Genomic DNA, 22,886 nt, shown 5'->3' on the forward strand with positions numbered 1-22,886 from the left:
CTGTGATGATTAGTCATATTGTACTCATACTGGAATCTGTGCCTAATTAGTGTGATACAACATGATCACAGAAATTGTGACCTTGATCCCAGAGTCCAGATCTCAGACAAGCTCAGCTAAGTGTTGTCATCCAACCTTGAAGCTATCTTTGATATAAACTGAAGGTAAACTATCAGAAAGGTAGAAATAGAAACACTGTTCTATTACATGGTAACTTTGTACCGATTTTAATGTGTGTGGTCAAATTTCTACTTCTTCTTCTGAAGTATCTAGCAAACTGTGTTCCCAAAGCATAAGAGCAGATCGAACTGGAAGGGCTTTGTAATATCATACACACAAACAAGAAATTTACCTCTGCAAGTTTAATCAATAATACACATTTCAGTGAAGCATATTATTTTTGTTATAGTTTTATCATTGAGGATAATAAGACAACTAATGTGAATGAAGTTAAACTTTTATGAAATACGAAGTGATGCTAAAATAATGCTGAAAAAGTTGGCACAGTGGAAACAAGTGTAACAAGATCCTTTGGATCAAGACAATTTGTTCTTTATGCCAGATATTTTGTTTTATCAATAGTCTAGAAACAATATAAAACAAAAGAAAGAAATTTATTTGGACTGGAGAAATTTGTTTGTTATATCAGGTATTTTGTTATATCAGTTCTCCTTATATTGAGTTTCCACTGTAACTGTATTATCGTTGCACTTTTTTTTTTTTTTAAATGGAAAACATATTGTAAGTAACTTTCAGAGATACCTTGATGGGCAATGTACCAGAAAAGTTTTTTACTTTAATGCTATGTCAGTAGATGGAGTGTGAGATAGTGCAGATGATTAAGTATATTAAAGAGAATATATCTGGACTTGCTGAAAATTTTAACATATTTTCCAAATTTATCCTTTGACATGTTTGCACTCAATTTATTTTCCTTCCTGATTAAGTTCTCCTGCATATTTGTTCAAAAATGTGTACATATATTTTCAACATCACAATCCAGCGTATTAACTCAGCAGAGTACAATGTCTTTACGGTGTTAATTTGAGCCCAGTGCTCACAAAACTGCTTTATTTAATAGACATGTGTCACATAACACAATCGTGAAGTCAACTCGAGTATAAAATATGATGATAGAATTCTGAAATTCTGAAATAGTTGATAGAAGTTTTCTAAAAGCTATGTATGTATGTATACATATATAAAACACTTTCAAATATATGTATATATATATATATATATATATATTCACAAACAGTTGGTATTTATGGAAACCATCAAACTGCGAAATTTTTGTATGTTTGTTATTAAAAGTAAAATGCACTTTCATAAGTGTCATTTGACCTATACAGGGATGATTGATCTTTGGAACGGTGCTCCAATGATGACCTTGTTGATTATGATTTTTTTTTAATGAAAGCCCCCCCCCCCCCCCCCACCACCCCCCCCCCCCCCCCCCCCCCCCTTTACTAAGATTGTGAGTGTTGGAAAGCTAGGGATTCTACTGCTGCATGTCATTCATGTCAGTACTGTTCATTGTCCCCGCCGAACGAGTTCGAGCAGGGGACTATGAAACGGGCTCCGTACGTGTGTGTGTCCGTGTCCGTCCGTCCGTCCGTCCGTCCGTCCGTGCTAACGAGAGTTTGCTTGTGTGGCTAGGAGAACAATAGTGCACAATAGATGGCCTTTATTCCGTCAGGCTTGTGTGGCTAAAATTTTTGCTTGTGTGTCTATTTTAACAAAAGGGAGAACAAAGGGGTAGACACACAAGCATATCACCGTGAGGTCGTGTGTCCGTCCGTGTGTGCGTCCGTACGTGTGTGATCAAAATCTTCAATTTGCTACTTCTCTGTCATTTATGACCCAATTTTGATTCTGTTTGCTTTATATGATAGCACTACATGGGAGCTTTGAAACTTCTACACAGAATTTCAGTCGTGACCTTTGACCTTGACCTTTGACCTATATTGTACATTTTGCTACAAAATGCTACTCCTTCGCCATTTCTAACCCGATTTCGATTCCGTTTGCTTTATGTGATGGCACTAGGTGAGGGCTTCAAAACTTCTACACAGAATTTTGACCTTTGACCTTGATTTTTGACCTGTATGGTACATTTTGCTACAAAATGCTACTCCTTCGCCATTTCTTACCCGATTTCAATTCCGTTTGCTTTATGTGATGGCACTAGGTGAGGGCTTCAAAACTTCTACACAGAATTTTGACCTTTGACTTCTTTGACCTTTGACCTTGATTTTTGACCCATATTGTACATTGGCTACAAAATGCTACTTCGCCATTTCTAACTTCCCGATTTCGATTCTGTTTGCTTGTACATGTGATGCCATTTCTTACTCGATTTCACTAGGCACTAGAGGGCTTCAAAACTTCTACACAGAATTTTGACCTTTGATCTTAATTTTTGACCTACATTTTCTTGTACATTTTGCTACAAAATGCTACCTTTGCCATTTCTAACCCGATTTCGATTCCGTTTGCTTTATGTGATGGCACTAGGTGAGCGCTTCAAAACTTCTACACAGAATGTTGACCTTTGACTTCTTTGACCTTTGACCTTGATTTTTGACCTATATTGTACATTTTGCTACAAAATGCTACTTCCGGCGGGGACATATTACGCACTGCGTAATTTCTACTTTTCCTTGTTTTTTTCTTTTTTGTGTGTGTGGACTACTGCTGCACATTATTTCTCCTTTTTATTGCCTCCATGCACTTTTTGCTCCTCTTTAAGGACAGACTGAATTTGCTGCAGCATGCATTTCCCATAGATACCTGCCTGAGCATACTCTGGACTCATCCTCAACAGGTTAAAGCTTTTTTTATGGTACCCGCATCAAGATAAAACTTTTCGGCCAGATAGGCAGCAGATTTAAGGTGATGAGAGCAATAAAGATGAAATAATATTATGATATTTGCACTGACAAAAATCATCTCACCCCCTCTCTCTCTCTTTCTATATATATATACATATATATATATATATATTTATATATATATATATATATAATACACACAAACATGATATTTATATAATATACATGTATATCCATCATGACATGCACAATATGTTGGCCTTTTGATTGTAGTTGTCCTGATAGGTATTCTGCTGCCATATGTTTCCCAGTAGGTTGACCATCTCTTTATCTCCTGAAATCTGGATATGTGAGAAACAAGAATAAAAGCATAACTATGTGATATCATCTGTCTCTGAGCACTGTCTGTCATATATATATATATATATATATATATATATATATATATTTATGTTTATACATCATTACAGTATATTTATATAATTGAGAAAATGAAGACAGTAGATGCCGCATGATGCTGGCTGGTGGTATAAATTTTCGACCTCGGGTCTTGGCTTTATAGTCTGTTTATACAAATTGGATTATAAGTTTTGAGCTTACCAAACCATATCCCACTATAGTATATATATATATATATATATATATATATATATATATATATATATATATATATATATATATACACACACACACACACACTCAACAAAATGGGATTGTTAACACTTTTTCAAGTTCATATTTCTCATAGAAAATTTGGCTAAATATTAATGTTTTATATACATATTAAAGGTAATTTAATTGGCTGACAACATGATAGTTCAATAAAAAGGGCAAACTTTATGCATAAGTGAACACATTCATTTTTTCTTCCAAGAACAAAAGTAAATATTGCAAAAATTGACAGTTGTCACTCATGTGCTCTTCCCTGGAACTGTAACAACAAAAGACAATGAACAACATCAACAAATACAAATCAAGTTTAAAAAATCATCCTATGATCTCTATAATAGCTTTTTAGCCCGCTTAGATAAAGAAAGGCAAAAATACTAGAGAAAATTAATAATCCTCTTTCAAACCCAAATTCAAATGGCATGAAAGGGGAAATTTATAAGTCAAAAATAGAAATTTCAAATGTTATTTCCCATTATGAAATTTGAAAATGATTATTTGGTCCTTGAATTTGTCTCGGGAGGAGTCCTTACATTCCTAAATTGAAAGAATAAAATAAAGAATTAAAGTATGCTATTTATGTCCGTTTTGTCACCTTTGCAGCTTACTACATGGAGTATTCCCTGTGTCTTTTCAAGAGGGGTGGGGGGGGGGCACACACACAAAAAAAATACTTCTTCTGGGTTTCATTTCATTAATTTTTCACAAAGATAAAGGGGGCGTGCCCCCGGGCCTGTCGGTCGGCACGCCCCCTCTGGATCCACCAATGTAAATACACCTGTAGGCCTACTTCTTACAAAAACTTTACAACAGGTTCCCAGAAAGCAGATCAAAGCAAAACAAGTGACGCGTGACCCTATGCTGGTATGACCAAGGAGGTACAATTTACTAGGCCTATAGTAACTCATGATAGATCAGGGAGCGGGGAAGAGATCAAAGGTCCTAATATAAGTAAAGTACCGTAAACCGGTATACACACTCCATAGTAAAGAGTCTTTGGGTAATGATGCACGACACTGCTGCACGTACCACAGGTACACCAAGGAGGTACTAGGCAGCTTGCCTAGTACCTCCTTGGGTACACGTCCGTGCGAGGTCACCCCACCGACCGCCTGGGCCTCGCGTTCTTTTGTGACTTCTTGTCGGGGGCTTAACAGTCCAACGAAAGAATGCTACTCTTTAAACAGCTCGAATTCTGACCATGAGCAATTGTTACACGTGATCATGCCAAACTAGTATTTGACGGCAGTTTTGCTAGACGCTTGTAAGTATCAACTTTTGATGCATGATGCAGATGTTATGTTATTATAGCACGTCGAGCAATCATCGTAGGTAGCGTTGGTCCAGCTCAGTCGGGGCAATTCAGGGGAGTCAGTCGGTTAGCGCTCGATCGCTGACTGAATTTATGAAGTGGGATGGGCTGCACACAATACTGCATAGATACTGCATGGTGTGCCCCAAAGACTACAGATGCGTGTGGTAGGAATAGGACAGCGGCATTTAGTATATCACGACAAAGGAAATTGAAAGTCGGCCACCACACTTGTGGCAAGATGGATCAGAAAGTTTCACTGAATGAACATTAAATTATGCATATGATTGCGCATGATTATGATATCTGTATTAAACTATAGTGATTGCTTCTCTCTGGATTCTCTCAGAGATAGATTCAACATTTTTGTCAGTATAAGGAGATAAGTAGAAAGAACGTCTATGTACTTTTATTAAATATGTAGATCATATCCAATGCACTCCAACCTAGGCTGGTTATAAAACCTCCTGCTCTGGATATGAAAAAATGACCCTTTGTTTCATTTTCATGGTAGCACACCAAAAATGAATTTATATAGATAGACTCTAGACTTAATCTAAAAAGACCTACAGTACAAATTTAAGTTCATTTACCCAGGCACTATCTTGACTCATCACTGCAGTTTCAGTTACCCGGTAAGTCAAGTGTGCTATAAATTCTTTCAAAACAAACTAAAGTACCTTTCTTAACTTGATAAGATATGCCTGCATTTTAGTGTTTTTTTTTTGTATGTTCTAGAGTATGTACTCTGTCAAATTGGACCTTGTCACCATGCAACTAAAAGTGAATAATTACTACCATAATTTTATCATTTGTAACTGTTGTAGTTTTTTATCGTTATTTGGCCTGATAAGTCCGCTGCACTGATAAGAGATATATTTAGGTGCATGGTGTCATCTTTATGTAGGCGCCTACTAAATGTTAACCTGTTGAGGAAAGACTGGTTTTACTACAACACCCCATTTTCCATAGACGCCTGCCCGAGTATACTCTTGACTCGTCCTCAACAAGTTAATTTGATTTTGTTACCAACATAAAGTGACTGGTTACCATATAAATTCAAGGGCTGCAGCAAGGGGCGGGAGTCCAGCTAGGGTAGTGCTTGTAGTTCCGTCAAGAGGGTAATGGTATCAGAACCCTCATTGATTTCGTTTTGCTTTCTTAAAAATAGTTTTAGTCATAGGGTGCCTAATTTTTTTGTGGTTTCTTTTTCAATTTGTATAGTGTGTTTGTATATATATATATATGTGTGTTTTTCCTTTTACAGTCAACTGTGTGTGTGTGTGGGGGGGGGGGGGGGGGGGAGGCAGTCCTCCACCCCCTATTTCCGGAGCTCTTGTGTATATGATGTGGTACCATAGTCAGACTTTTTTTTTTTTTTACTACTGAACACACGAAATTGATAGTGGCGCATTGTAAGCAATCTTGTCGATTAAAAGAAATTCTACTGTAGCCACTTGATGTGTCCACCCTCTTTTATTCTTCCAGCGTCCAGGAGGTCGTTCAACCTATCATCACCTCCCATTCGGGAATGGGCCACTAATTTCATAGGATTTGCTGAGCAGAAAGATTGGTTCTGAGTGCGGTCTGGGATTATGGCTGAAGAGTGAGTAAAGGGCAACATCAAATTTTGCTCTTTAATTTGTCATGCGTAGTATTGATACCAAAAGTATGTGCTCCCTTTTATCGATAACTGTAGGGCCTAGAGAATTACAAGGATCTCTACATGTTGTCTTCTCCTTCTGTTTAACAGTTTCCATTTACTGATTTTGTTTGAATGTGTACATTTATTTGGCTTGCAAAGTACCTGTACATGTAACAACAAAAGGATGGAATAGGGAGTTGTGGAGACCCTCTAAGGGTTAAAGGTAGGGAATCCATTTGCATGAAGAATTGTATAAATACAGTGGTATGTTGAAGAGAGTATCATTTAAGAAACTCCCATAAAGTATTGAAAGTGGAAGGTAACATTTAGTACACTTTTATTGGCCATTAGATTTTAAATTGAATTTTTTTCGGGGCTCACCGTAAATTCCAGTACTTGGTACATTACTAGGCTACCTTTGCAGACCCATGAACTGCATGTGTGTCCATCCTGTATATTTTGTGAAGAAAGTTCATCAAAACTTACAAACATTTCTATATACATTCTTGCCACACACTCTATATGTAATTACATTCAGCTCTTATACTTTTAGATTTGTGTTTATAGATAAAAAATACAGAAGACTGCAACAAAAAGGCTTAAGTGTGGCTGACATACAGAACTACTGAGTAGTTGAGTTTTGTGCATTATTCAAAGTGTAGATAACTGTTGACTTCCAAATCTCTCAGCAGTGGCCTAAACAAGTCCCCTGAGGTTCATATTTAATGTTTTGCTGCATTTTGGGAGGTCTGTAAAAGGTATCCCCTACCTTTAAAGGAAGTGTAGGGCAATGTTTTCACATTTTTTGTTTGTTTATATTATATGAAATAAACAATGTATGTTACATGAAAGACCTAGGATGTCTTCTGCATTTAACAAGAGACACAAGGAAAAGACAAAGGAAAATACAGTTGAACCTCTATTATCCGGCCTCCCTTTATCCGGATCTCTCTATTATCCGGACGCAATCTCGCCGTGATTTTTTTTAAATAATTGCGGGAAGAAAGGGGGATTCCCAACTCCTTGAGAACTCCTACCCAAACACACATGAATTACATATTACTTCCAATATGATTAACATACATTGCATCAAATTTCCTTCCAAATTGCTTACCTTCAGACATTTCAACATCCCGAAACATCCCCAAATGTAACAATGAAAAGGTTGCAGTATACACATTACTACATGTGGTACTACAATGGGCTACATCAGTAACACGTTTCATGTGTATGTATATGTACATGTATAAAGCATTGAGTCTCCCGTATCCGGCCAAATCCCTTATCCGGATGAGCCCCGGTCCCGACTTGTCCGGATACGAGAGGTTCAACTGTACAGAAAAACATGTGAATACATCTTACATGATAGCACACATTCAACAATTACAGTTTCATAATAATATGAACAAATTGACCAAAAATAAAAAAAATACACAAATTAAAACATGCAATATTTGATTCTAAAGCATACATTTCTATTCCACATTTTAGTACAACTTTATCTCATTCTATTTTTCTTCCATTATTTGAATGGCTGAGACATCCTAAAACAAAGTAAAACAAAGCGATCTTATTAAAAAGTGGGTCCCACCTTTACATCATTAGGATTGCACTTTCATCAAATGGGCAATTCCGCAGTTAGGTGGACATGACATGGATAAAAGAAATGTGCCTCTTTATCATACTCTTTAATTTAGGTTTCAACTAATGCCATGGATGTTCACCAATCATTAAGGTCTTTCAAATTCATTAGATTTTATTTTTCATATTTATTGATTTTGCGAGATCTAAAACCATCATTGAAAATGTACATGTGGGACTGGGGACGCTGAAATGCACTTAAATGCAAATTACAGTGGGTTCCTTTGAAATTTTTTCCTCAAAGTTTTGCTAAAGGGTAAAAGATGAATACATTTAAGTACAGTGTACTCCAGAAGTCATGTGACATTTTGTCAATTACAAAAGGGTGAAATGACCTGCGGAATTACTCCGGACAAATGTAACGTTACTAACCGTAACGTTACTAACCATACTTCTGGGGGTCTAGCTAAGAAATTATTGGTCGAACTGCTAAAAAAATTTGTGTGAACATTTGTCATGATGCGATAATTGAAATTAATGCAACACTTTGTTTGAAGTAACTTTAATTTTTGCACACTTTTTGTTACAAGACATTGATTTTTTTGTCATGTCCTTTTTTCGTAACGTTACTAACCAGCCTTTTAAGTTGCCATAGCAATTCTAATATTTCGTGGATTGTATCCATTTTTTTCTGTATCATAAACCTGGGAAAGATGAACATGTTTTTGTCATAATTTTGACTTGAAATGAATAAATGGTAATTTAGTAGTAAAAACAAATATCTAAATTTGTTCAAATGTAACGTTACTAACCGCGGAATTGCCCAAATAGATGTTGAATTTCTCTTGGAATTTACATGCTGTTTCATATTTTATTAGAGGTTTTTCATCTCACCAAAAAATGTTAGAAACCTGAAGTTATATTGGAGGTCTCAACCAAAACTATATGATCCCTGTAATTGGGTGTGTTATTGGCTTTATCTGCCGTCATGCATAGGAAATCATCAGTGGTAATGCTAGTTGTTGAAGACTAGGCCGCAGTATGCAAGCACAGTGTTTATGAAATCTGCATGATCTAGCAAAATCAGCTTCTCCTCAGTGGGTTCATAAGCAAATGATGCCAAAGGCTGAATATGATGCACGTGTCTTCAAATACAAGTGAACAGAATTGCCAATGATTATAAGAATGACAATATTGTAAGATTTCCACAATTAAGGTATTCACCAACAGAAAATAGCTTTGTGATCGAACTGAGATGTAAAAATACATGTAAGAGAGTGAAAGAGAGGGGTGGAGACAGAGGATGTCAGGAGAAAGAAGAGTTGTAAAGTGTGTGAGTGAAAGAGGGGACAAATGAAAACAAGCAATGATGTGGAAGAATTTGAAGATGAAGATGGTGAAGAAATGGGGGCTTGTCTGGGAAATTTTGAGATGGTAGGTGAGAGAGGAGGAATAGCATGAATAGTGGTCTGGCTTCCAGACTCTCTACTTACACTAATTTCTTTCCCAGAATATTAGTGCGCTAGTTGACAAATGAAGTAGCAGGTTCAGCTGGATGGTCCTGCCTTCGGCAAATGCCGCGATTTTGACGTCGCGGAGGGCCAATTTTATAGAAGGTAGTACAGTTGGCAAAGGATCTTGAAACCAGACTAGATGAGGAGTGAATGAATCCATCACTGAAGTTTGATCCTTTTCTCTGGTATCACAGTGATTATGTAATGGTCACTCTGGAGGAGTCGCGTGCCTTCATGGAGAGAATTATGGTTGCCACGGGAACCGACCCCACCCACGCTGCTGATCTGGCGGAGCTGCTGGTGTCTGCTGATCACAGGGGTCACTTTAGCCATGGTCTCAATAGAATAGGTTGGTATAGGTTGTGATTCACCAGGTTATGAATGTAATTATTCTTGTTGCTCGAATATGGTAGGAATCATCTATTGAGGTCCTTATGCTACAAATCAAAACTTTAAAAATGAAATATAAAAAAAATGGTTGTCATTTATTTCAAATGTAGGCATTGAGTTATTCATGATTTATAATTCATTGTTCAAGTTGATATCAAACCAATAAGTTTTTATTTTACTGTAACCCCCCCCCAAAAAAAAAAAGACAGAAAAAATTTCAGTTTTTTTGTGTTACATACATACATGTACAAAGATCCTACTTCACTTTCTGAAAAAGAACAGGGTTCAAAGTTCGAGTACTATACACATAGTTCTATCTCTCACACTCCCCAATGGAAAGATGATTGAATTTTACTGACCCCATCTTTCCTCTTCTTAAGTGACCAGCAATAACTGGCAAACTAGAATTAGCCACACACATCCCCCAGAGGAAAGATGTAGTATTGGAGTCCAAACTTACCCATATGTGTTGTTTCAAACTGCTTGTTGCCAAACCAGGGGGTGTTTTATAGCTGTTCTTAAAGGGACTGTACAGTACTAGTTGGGGTGGGGATTCATGTTTTGAACATTCTTAAGTGAGATAATGAGAAACCTCTTACAAAATATGAAAGAGCATGTAATTTTAAGAAGTATTCAACGTTTATTTGATGAAAATTGGTTTTCAAATGGCTGAGATATCCAAAAAAGTGATAATAATAAAAGGCGACATGCCACAACTTTATTAGGATCTCTATGTTACACCTTGTTTTTGGATATCTCAGCCATTTCAAAACCGATTTTCATCAAATAAACTTTTGATACCCCTTAGAATTGCATGCTCTTTGGCATCTCATAGAGTGTTTTCTGAATATCTCGCAAAACATTAAAAGGTAAATCCTCACCTCAACCAGAACTGTACACACCCTTTAAAGTTATGAATGACGTCTGATGATCAGTTCTAATGGGCTATACTTGTCAGAATTTCAATAATTCAGCACAGGAACTGATTACCAGTCGTTCTTAAGTCGTTCTTAACGTTAAGAACAGCTTTTTGAAACACCCCTCAGATGTGTACATGAATGGAGTGGAGGCAGGGATCATCGCCAAGAGCGGCCAGCCGACTGTCCTGAAGGAACTGGCCGCAACAGCCTGGGTGGACGGAGAAAATCTCTTGGGACCCACAGTGGGGAAGTTCTGCACAGATCTGGCTGTGCAGAAGGCAAGGGAGGCTGGTATTGGGTGTGTTGTTGTTAAGGGTAAGTCTTAGTGATGCATGTATTGGTGTACAGTGTACACCGTACCATATATTCACCAGTCGCTGGGGCGACAAGACCTCATATCTAAAAATTTGGTGAAAATGACTTTTTTAAATAAATGGTCAGATAATCGGTTTAGTGATGTTCTGTCCAAATCTTAGCTGTTACTCCAAAAATGAAGCCACCATGGCATGTTAAAGGAAAGGCAATCCCATTTGTTCTAGTTCTTTGGCTGCAATGTTTTTTTTCGCTCTCCTGAACATTTGCCATTTTGTAGATATGAGGTCTTGTCTCCCCAGCGATGAAATATCCTTGTAAGTCATTCATGTATTATGTCTGTATTTAGGGAATATTTTGACTTTGAAGTGATCAGAGTTACAGATATAGTTGGAGACGGGTTATCACTGGTGCATATCACTTGTCTGCAAAAGAGGATATCTGGTATGATTAAATGAAGTTGCATGATGAATGTTATGATTGTTATTTTCAGCATGTATTTTTTCCATCGTAACAATCTTTTTATGCAGTTAGCCTGAAATTGAAACTGCCAGATGTGAGTATACATTGTAGTTGTTATACATAAAATGTATGTCTACATCACCAGTGGTTTGAGACATGTGGGAATGTTATAGTCAAATTGAAAAATTTTGTAGGAAATGGAAGCATTTACTCTTTCACTTTGCTCTGGCATGTTACTTGGGCGATTGTTTGTATTCATGCATTAAATCAGTAAGTAACTTCTGTTAGATGAGTTTGAAGTGCCCAAGATTTGCACCGATGCATTATCAGTTTCAGATTATCACATACACATGACAGATGTGTTATTTGTAACACCACTTTATTTTTATGTGTTGTTTGAAGGTTTGGGAAAATTTTGACGTTGAGACACAAAGGTGTGGATGGGTGTGTGGGTGTTTGCTTGTACACTGCAATCAAGCTTACAGATCATATGAATGCAAAATTCACAGAGAGTAGCATTCATAAGATGTACAAATAATGGTAGTGTATTAAATGACATGTCATGGTGCTTTTCTCTTGATAGGCTCCAATCATTTTGGCATAGCTGGCTGGTATTCAATGAGGATGATGGAGGCAGGCATGCTAGGGCTATCCTTCACAAACACCACACCGTGTGCTGTACCAACCAGAGCCAGACAGGTAAAGTGTCTACACCACACAACCTCTGATGGCAGCAGCAGGTGGTGATGCACTCCAAACTGATTGTAATGTGATTGCACTAAGATTGCATTCAAACTGCAATCAAGTCATTCATAATCTGATAACAATAAGATTACATTTAGACTGCAATTGCATTCATCACAATCTGATGGCAATGGGATAGCGTGATTTAGAAAGTAATCACATTGACCACAATTTGATATCAATATGATCATTTTCAGAATGTAATCACATTCATCTCAATCTGATAACAAATTGGCATCCAGACTGCAATCACATGGACTGCAATTGGATAACAAAAAGGTTGCAATCAGACTGCAATCACATTGGTCATGATCACAATCTTATTGGAATAAAATTGTGATTGCACATTGCACATTTAATTGTCCCCGCCGAACGAGTTCGAGCAGGGGACTATGAAACGGGCTCCGTACGTGTGTGTGTCCGTCCGTCCGTGCGTCCGTCCGTGCGTCCGTCCGTGCGTCCGTCCGTGTGTCCGTGTGTGCGTCCGTGTGTGATCAAATTCTTCAATTTGCTACTTCTCTGTCATTTATGAGCCAATTTTGATTCTGTTTGCTTTATATGATAGCACTACATGGGAGCTTTGAAACTTCTACACAGAATTTCAGTCGTGACCTTTGACCTTGACCTTTGACCTATATTGTACATTTTGCTACAAAATGCTACTCCTTCGCCATTTCTAACCCGATTTCGATTCCGTTTGCTTTATATGATGGCACTAGGTGAGGGCTTCAAAACTTCTACACAGAATTTTGACCTTTGCCTTCTTTGACCTTTGACCTTGATTTTTGACCTATATTGTACATTTTGCTACAAAATGCTACTCCTTCGCCATATCTAACCCGATTTCGATTCCGTTTGCTTTATGTGATGGCACTAGGTGAGGGCTTCAAAACTTCTACACAGAATTTTGACCTTTGCCTTCTTTGACCTTTGACCTTGATTTTTGACCTATATTGTACATTTTGCTACAAAATGCTACTCCTTCGCCATTTCTAACCCGATTTCGATTCCGTTTGCTTTATATGATGGCACTAGGTGAGGGCTTCAAAACTTCTACACAGAATTTTGATCTTTGCCTTCTTTGACCTTTGACCTTGATTTTTGACCTGTATTGTACATTGGCTACAAAATGCTACTCCTTCGCCATTTCTAACCCGATTTCGATTACGTTTGCTTTATGTGATGGCACTAGGTGAGGGCTTCAAAACTTTACACAGAATTTTGACCTTTGCCTTCTTTGACCTTTGACCTTGATTTTTGACCTGTATTGTACATTGGCTATAAAATGCTACTCCTTCGCCATTTCTAACCTGATTTCGATTCCGTTTGCTTTATGTGATGGCACTAGGTGAGGGCTTCAAAACTTTTGCACAGAATTTTGACCTTTGACTTCTTTGACCTTTGACCTTGATTTTTTACCTATATTGCACATTTTGCTACAAAATGCTACTTCCGGCGGGGACATATATTACGCACCGCGTAATTTCTACTTTTCCTTGTTGTTATATTGTGCCAGCCAAAGGAGGGGAAAGGGAACCAAACAGAAATAGATTTGTTCCAAATCCATATTGAAATTAGATAACATAGTGATATCATGACTTCAAAGCTCCGCAAATCTTCACAGAGATTCATTCTCTGACATGAAATCAAAAATGAGAAAAAAGGCATTCTTCTACTAAATTATTTTTGTTGTGTTGTAATGACATCCCATTGATGACTTTTGATTGAAATGGTTTTTGTTATCAAGTTATTAACCAAAATATGACTTTATGATATTTTTGGTTATAAAACAAATAATGGGGCCATTGCAAAGTTTGCTGCCCATCAAAGCAGCACATGATATCGTTGTTTCTCTTTCAGAATTTGATATTGTGATTATATTTTGTTAATATCTGATTTTCAGAAAGTTTGTATGATTAAAAGCATCTTTCTCTTACCCATAAAGAACGTCACCGAACACCCACCTCCACCCAAAAAACTATATCCTGAATGGTATTGAATGGAAAGGAGTTATAGATAGTCATGTATGATTTCTTGAATTTTCAAAATTATTATACAATGCGCATTTTGAAAAAAGTCATACAGTTGTCTCCTGATTGTGTTGCTTGAAGATGACAAGTGTTTAATTAAATTGTTGTTAATGATATGTGGCCAACACACTCAGTGAACAGCTCTTGAAAACTTACAAAGGTTTCTTCTGAATGATTGTTATGTCTTCCTCTGGTTGTGCACATTTCCTGCCAAACTGACCATAGAACACCCTCGGGACCCATCCCATAGCTTGTGCTGCCCCTGCCCTGTCGGACGACAGCTTTGTACTAGACATGGCCACCACCACGGCCGCGTACGGCAAGGTGAGTGGACAGTTGTCACTAGCGACCCAAGTGGACTTACTTAACAGGGGCAGATAAGATTTGTAACAAGCCAAAAACCCTCTCTTGTTTTGCAGTTCCCACATTAACACCTGCAAAAGAGGAATTACCCCAGATAGTAGGCCTACACGTATGAGTATTCAGTGAGTGCAGATACAGTAGGAGAACACATCAGTGACATTTGAGGAAAATTGGGCATCAGAAAAAGTTTTCATTATTCTTGCAGACAGTATATGATGTGTCAGTAGCACAGGAAGTACATGAATGTGGAGATATTTAGTGTGATTGTAATTGCGAGCTCCGATTAGCCATGCCTGTCTGGAGATATGTCTGTAATGTCTCTGTCTTGTTTTTTTCTTTTATGAAAATGTGATTTGACCTTTGACCTCTCTTGTCTCCCCCTCCAGGTTGAGATTTGTAAGCTGAAGGGTCAGTCAATCCCAAATGGCTGGGGCTGTGATTCAACGGGCAAGGTCTGTTTTTCTTGTCTTTGTTGTTCTTTCTACATCTAGGAGATATATTCACCTTCAGTGATACTCATTCCTTAAATGGATCGTACAGTTTTGGTTGAGACCTCTTTTCAGGTTTCCAACATTTTTGGTGAGATACTGAGAAACCTCTTATGAAATATGAAAGAGCATGTAATTCTATGAGGAATTCAATATTTATTTGATGAAAATTGGTTTTGAAGTGGCTTAGATATATCCCAAAAAGAGTTATTCTAATAAAGTGTGGGACCCGCGCTTTATTACAATCACTTTGTTTTTACTTTGTTTTTAGATGTTTCAGTCATTCCAAACCCGATTCTCATCAAATAAACTTTGAATTCCTCGTAAAATGGTATGTTCTGTACTATATCATAAGTGTTTTCTTGGTATCTCGCAAAAAGTTAAAAGCCCAATTCTCATCTTCACCAATACTGTATCATCCCTTTAACCCTTTATGTGCTTTGAGTGGAAGCACAGGGAACCCCCATAGTGTTATGCACACTGTCCAAATTTCTGGCACAGAAAGGGATAAAGTCCTTTGCACACGATGTTCAAGTTAGCTGGAATAAAATCTGACAAACAGAAAGGCAGAATTTCATCAAAATTAAGTTCTTGGCTCATAAACTAGCAACTCCAACCCCAACCCCATAACTCTTAAAATAAAAGTCATTTTCTTATGTTTTATCATTAGCAATAAATTTTCAATTTGATATAAACTGCGTTGTCTAATTGTCTCATGCAGAACTTCAAACTTAACAATGCTTTATTCACTATTTAGAACTTGTATTGGATTGCTTTCTGTGCGGAATAGCTCACAGTCACATCTGGAAAGTAACTGTCATCAAATAGCATACAAATAATGAACTGCAATGGACAGAATATTTCATGAGGTGAAAGATGAAATGATCCATTCAACAAGGGATTGAATGGATCATCAAATGAAATATTCTCTCTATTGCATGAATTAAAAACAGTTCTTATTTGTTTTATATAACACCTGAATATAGATCCTTGTCATTTGATGTTTGATGAAATTAGAAACAAGAGAGAATGTGCGTGATATGAGATTGAGAGGGTGCTAAGTGCTAGACGCTATAGCGCGCTGTCTGTCAGTAATGTTTGGTCTTACTTACATGGAGTGCCAAGCTCTCAGTGTGTGTGCAGTGGAGCAAATCAGGTGGATCCAAGATTGCAATGTAAATGGAGCCACAATAATAATAATAATAATAATAATTGCATTTATATGGCACTTCATACTGACGTTTCTAAGCGCACTTTGCTACTCATACAAATAAACTAGAAAACACAATAACATTAACAAAATTAACGTTAACAGTAACAAAAGAAAAAAAATACATGTGATACAATGGTACAATAATTGATAACTGTGTGCGCCTCCAGAAAAAAAAAAAAAAAAATTACAGCTGATTAAACAGGTGAGTTTTAAGAAGAATTTTAAATGATTCGACAGATGAGGCATTCTGAATATAAAGAGGGAGTTTATTCCAAAGAGTGGGAGCAATGGAAGAGAAGGCTCGGTCACCATAACGGGTTTTTGTACGTGGGCCATGAAGTAATTGGAGAGAGGAAGATGAACGGAGGGGTCTGGCAGAAGAGGAGGAGCGGAGAGAGACTAGGTTTTGAAGATATATGGGTGCAAGATTACGTGTGATTTTGTACGTCAGAAGTAGGATCTTGAAAGTAATACGGGAATGTACTGGAAGCCAATGGAGTGAGCGGAGAACAGGAGATATATGGTCATGTCTCCTACTAAGGGAGACTAATCTAGTGGCTGAATTTTGGATACGTTGGAGAGGGGATATGTGAGAAAGAGGGAGGCCGGCAAGGAGGGAGTTGCAGTAGTCCAGATAAGAGGAGACGAAGGCATGGACGAGCCGCTCAGCTGATGATTGATCAAGCAGACGCCTGATCTTCCCTATTTTGAAAACACCCCATGATGCAGACTTACAAATGTTTGTGATATGGTGTTTAAGAGTTAAGTGTTTGTCCAAAGTAAAGCCAATGTCTCTAACACAGTCAGAGACCTCAATAATCCCATCCCGAGTAGTTAGATCTGGTAGAGGAACTGTGCTCGTAAATTGTGATGAGAATTGCATGAATGATGACATAATAATAAAATGGGACAAGTGATCGATGTCAAACAACCAATTAAATGACAAGGATCTACTTGGGTATTATATAAAGTTACCTCATGTCTCCTGACCCCTTTTATACTATCAAAATATTCCTCTTGTACTGAGTCTGTGTTCCACTTGTGTGAGCTATCTAGCATAAGATGAGATATAATGTAGAGAAGTATGGAAAAACTTATACAAATGATAAAGCTTGGAAAGTGTTATTTCAATACTTTTGTAAATAGAAAACACGGTTCATATAACTGGGATTTGTGGAGTTTCACCAACAAAGTTCATTAAACAAACTATCAAACTACAATGCAAGAACATGCTTAAGAGTGAAGTTTAACATATGAATGGAAAAGATATTCCATTAGAGCGTACCTCTACATGTACATTCTAGTCTACACACGTACAAAGTATTGTATAAAAGTTGTAAATGATTGCGGTCTTGGTACTTTGTGCCTTTGCCCAATTTTGATTTACTGATTATCTGGTTTTCTCCATGGCACACTTGGTAAACAGGTTTCAAGCCTGATTATTAAATTCAAACATGCATATTCTCGACTTGCCCATGGTATAATTAGTCTTGATCTTGTAGAGATATGCAGAATCTGTGTCATGAATTATATTCTGCATTTTTGTTGAGTCATATTATGATTTAGGGCAACCCCACCCCTTCCCTCCAAAAGACTAAGAAATGACAGAGTTCTTTTTTTCCAGTACTACTTGCTCTGCTAACTTTATCTCTGTTTTATTCCTTCCAGGAGACAAATGACCCAAAGGAGGTAATACATGGAGGGGGTCTCCTTCCCTTGGGGGGTAAGGAGATCTCAGGGGGGTACAAGGGCTACGGACTGACCATGATGGTGGAGGTGATGACCGGCATACTCGGAGGGGCTCACTTTGGCGGCAACATCCGGAAGTGGCTGGCCACTGACCGGGAGGCTGACCTGGTTAGTGTGTGTGTGCTCCCGTATTGTCAGGACTCACAGCACTCTTTCACCCATTGAGGATGAGTCTTAAGTATACATGGGCAAGGGTCTATGGGAAATGCATGTTGTAGCAAAATCAGTCCATCCTCAAAGGGTTAAAACGTTTAGGTAATAATACAGCGTATTGATACGAGACCATTTAGACACAACGTCGTGACATACGATCATATGGCGGCATGAGACCTTGAGACATTGTCATGTTTCATGAGAAGCTCATTAATATGTTTGGCTCCTCCCTTGAGCAGTGCAAACTTTGTCCATTGTATTTTCACATTACGCTGGATTCATTTGGTAGTTCATGAAAATATCCTGTCCACTTTGATGTCATGCATATGAGAGCATCTAGACACAAATGTATGTGTCATATGAATACATGTCTCAATATAGAGCTATTCAGATGCATCCCATATTTACATATGCACATACAGTGTATAAGCAGTATATGCTGAGGAGAACTTTCGAGTGTGAAAGGGGTGTCAGAACAATGTCATTTATCCAGGGGAGTTCCTTCAGTGTTATGACTATTCCTCAGAGGGCTTTGCCCTTTTTCTCACCCCAGCAGTGCCAGCTTTCTATTATTACACCTGGGTAGAGAGGGACATCGTGCCTAAAACATCTCTTCCAAGAACATATAGCACTCTGTAGGCCTTGAACTTTAAACCTGCATATACAAGTGTATAAGTCAAAAGTCTCATCCTCTATACTGTGTACTCCCGTTATAAAAACATGGTTGTTACGAAATTACGGTTACAACGAAGTATAAATTCAGGGCCACAACATTACATGTATCTGCTTTCTGTTTTGTTTTGTTTGTTTTGGATTATTTGTTCGATAATAATGAAATTTGTACATAATGAAAGAAAACTACTGGTCCCAAGGACTTTGTTATAACAGGAGTGCACTGTACCACAGTGCTCCCACAACCTTACATAATTTTATTTATAGCAGAACAATGTACTGTTCTAATCTGTTTCAATAAGGGAAGAGTATGGAATGCATTTGATTTCTTTTTGCTTTGTTTTTAATTTTGAATCATTCTGCCATCGTACCACGACTGATATGCTGGCCAAAGTGCATGAATCTGACACAGTCTGATCCTTATGGTATGTCCACTTTCTGTCTTTCTGACCTTCATTCAGGGCCAGTGTTTCATCGCTATCGACCCCGAAGCCTTTGCCCCAGGCTTTCGTGATCGCATGAGCCAGCTCATGTCCATGTGTAGAAATGCAGAACCGGTAAGTGAATGATCCAGAAGAGGAAACTTAATCATGGACATTGCTTTGGTTCTTTCTTTCATCATCATCAGATGGTGAAGAAGGTAACATTATGATCTTGTGAGCTTCAAAGGGCCCTGGTCCTGCTGGCGGTTAGGAAGATTTGCATATATGCATTGCTCACAAAATTTGTTTATATTCGCTATACATTCACAACCAAAATTTTGTGCAATCAAATAATCCTGGCAACACAAAAACGTGCCTCTGCGAATAATTGCGAACGTGTGCGGTTGTTGACCATCTCATACAATGTACAAGCATGTGTCACCAATATTGCAGATGATTAGTGAATCTAGACAAATTTTGTGCCCAATTCACAAGCAAATCTTTCTAAACGCCATTGGGACCGGGCCTGTAGTTCAGACCCTATACAGCAGCCAGATAGCCCCCTAGTAAAAGTCTTCATGGTGGCTTTATTGCAGTTGACAGATAAACTCTTCTTTCATGGATGATTTTGATGAAACTGCTGCAACTCTGTTTTTATTTTACACATGTATGTGTTAACCCTAACTAGGCCGGGCTCTTAAGGTAGATGATGGGGGGGGGGGGGGGGGGGGGGGGGGGGGGGGGGGGGGGGGGGGGGCCTCTCAGGCCCCCCTCCGGATCTCGGCCGTCGATCGTGCGATCGCAACGAAAATTGGCACACGCATTGCCTATGATGTAATCTAAAATACCATGAAGTTAATTTTTTCAAAAATTATCATTTACACTAAATTATGCTAATTTATGCATAATGATGCATGAAATCAGACAATTTGGTATAAATCACTAAATAAAGCTCAAAACAGGTGCATTTTTTGTGTACATATTCTTTTTAGTGTCCTTAGCAAATGTAAGAGAAAAAATTGCGCAATCAGAAAACATTTCCTAAGTATTTTATTGTTTTTTGAATTTCTTGTGTATTTCTTTGCTTTTTCGACTTTTTGTTTTTCATTGTCCTTGACATTGTTCTGAACAAGAAAATGCATTATTAATTGATTTTAATCAATAAAACCCCCAAATAATCATGCTTTTATGAAATTTGCCTGTAAACGCAGTTTGCAATGAAATTGTACACAAATTCGCGTTTTTGAGCAATTTTTGGTCTGACATGCACGTGCATATTTATGCGCAACTTCGGATCGCGCGCCCGGGCATCGCAAATTTGTGTCAAAAGATGCGGGAGACTTGAAAGAAAAAAGCCATGAAACGTCGGGGCGATAGCTTCTCGCGATAGCGATACATCGCCCCCCGCCCCTGGCCTAGTTAGGGTTAAAGCATTCGTAAGAATTTATTTTATATGGTCAAATAAATACTGTGTGCGGTGTTCTGATTGGTCATAGTGCAGTTGCAGTTTCAATGGGATTAATGCAGTGAGGAACAAAACTGTTATATTGCCTGCAGTGACATCCGTCAATGCTGTTTGCTTTAGAAAACAAATAATCTCTTTTTGATAGGAAAATGTAACATCCTATGGGATGTCAAGTGTTATATTAATTGTAACTCTGATCATGCAATATCTGCATAATATGTTACTGATTTGAATATGGCAATTTACATGCACTGCATGGACTCTTCTGTTGGCTTCAATCATTCATTGGTCCTGTATCGTCCATCTGTGATGTACAGGCTGAAGGAGAGAGTGCAGTACTGGTGGCGGGTGACCCCGAGAGGGCGCACATGGAGAAAGTGGCCAAAGAGGGCGGCCTTCGGTATCACAGGAACCTCTTTAAAAAATTGGTGAGTTGCCCCACCATGAGTAATGGTGTTTCCATGTTTTATTGATCAATTGAAAGCATTTAGTGCATTTGTTTGATTTGCCGGTTTGTTTCAGTTTATTGTTGTTTTTTAGATGATGAGGGGTAAGAGTGTTTAATATCTTTAAGGATATGGGTCCTTGGGTTTGATTCAGATTGGTTTGCTCATTTCATTGGGATTTGATACGTATATTAGTGAAGAAAATATTGAAGAAGGATGATACAGGTGTGACACGAGTCATTCAAGAAAACCTAAGTACACATTAGCTGTACACATCCCTGTCACTGCACAGAAGTCGTGACAGCTTTGCACGGCATGTGGTTGGTCAATATACAGATACCAGCTGCAACCCACACACACACTCCCACACTTGTAAGAATGATACTAACAAATGGTTCAGTGATTTCTGAGAGGGTTGGTCTCAGTTTAGGGGCTGAAGGGTTAAGGGTTGATTGTCAGGGCCAGAGCTCATACAAAGTAAGGCAACTCCAGGCATGCTGTTATCATTCAAGTGTATAGTTCATGCATTCAAGAAATGAAGTAATATCATATCTATTGATGCCTTTGTCTCTCAACCCCTCTCACCACCACCACCACCACTATCATCACTACTTCTACCGGCACCACCACCATGGGCCATCATCACCACCATGACCAATACCACCATGACCATCATCATCATCACTACCACCACACAACCATCATCACTACCACCATCACCACCATCATCACTACCATCACTGCCACCACAACCATCATCATCACCACCACAATCACCACCATCATCATCACCACCACCACCACCATCACCATCACCACCACCGTCACCACCACCGTCACCACCACCGTCAACACCACCGTCATCATCACCATCATCATCAACTCCATCACCACCACCATCACTACCACCACTGCCACCATCATCATCATCATCACCACCACCATCATCATCACCACCATCACCACCATCATCACCACCACCGTCACCACCACCATCACTACCACCACTGCCACCATCATCATCATCATCACCACCACCATCATCATCACCACCATCACCACCATCATCACCACCACCATCACCACCACCATCACTACCACCACTGCCACCATCATCATCATCATCACCACCACCATCACTGCCACCATCACCGCCATCATCGCTACCACCACACCACCACCAACACCATCACCCACATCACCACCAACATCACAATCACCACCACCAGGATGATTTAGCCTTGCATCTTGGAGTGGAACCAATCAAGCGATCATGAGATCATGGCAGCTTAGGGTGATGCTCGGCAGTATATGGTTGTGACTGCTCCCAGAGTGACAGGATAGATTTCTGATTCTTGCTGGTTCCTGAGGAAGCTAGTGATGGATGCAAACTGTAGCATTCACCTGTGGGAAGTCCCGACCAACAAGTTGGCGGTGGTTCACCAGCCTTTGACCCTGTCAGTACTATTCTGAAGGCACTCAAGAAGAACATTCTGTAATAA

General features: G+C 38.6%; 1 protein-coding gene across 1 annotated transcript; it reads left to right on the forward strand.

Moving 5' to 3' along the window:
- The first annotated feature begins 4,662 nt into the window (after positions 1-4,662).
- Positions 4,663-22,661, forward strand: LOC139727674 (uncharacterized oxidoreductase YjmC-like). Its single transcript, XM_071638656.1, has 11 exons — positions 4,663-4,767; positions 6,304-6,421; positions 9,750-9,904; positions 10,992-11,180; positions 12,223-12,338; positions 14,639-14,737; positions 15,163-15,228; positions 18,146-18,334; positions 19,513-19,608; positions 21,256-21,366; positions 22,614-22,661. Exons 2-11 carry the CDS (start codon positions 6,411-6,413, stop codon positions 22,659-22,661), a joined length of 1,080 nt encoding a protein of 359 aa, XP_071494757.1. The 5' UTR covers positions 4,663-4,767; positions 6,304-6,410.
- Positions 22,662-22,886: the final 225 nt, after the last annotated feature.

This window comes from Diadema antillarum, unplaced genomic scaffold, assembly GCF_040938485.1.
Source record: "Diadema antillarum isolate AM-2024a unplaced genomic scaffold, OU_Dant_1.0 seq00000142_RagTag, whole genome shotgun sequence".
Lineage (NCBI taxonomy): Eukaryota > Metazoa > Echinodermata > Echinoidea > Diadematoida > Diadematidae > Diadema > Diadema antillarum.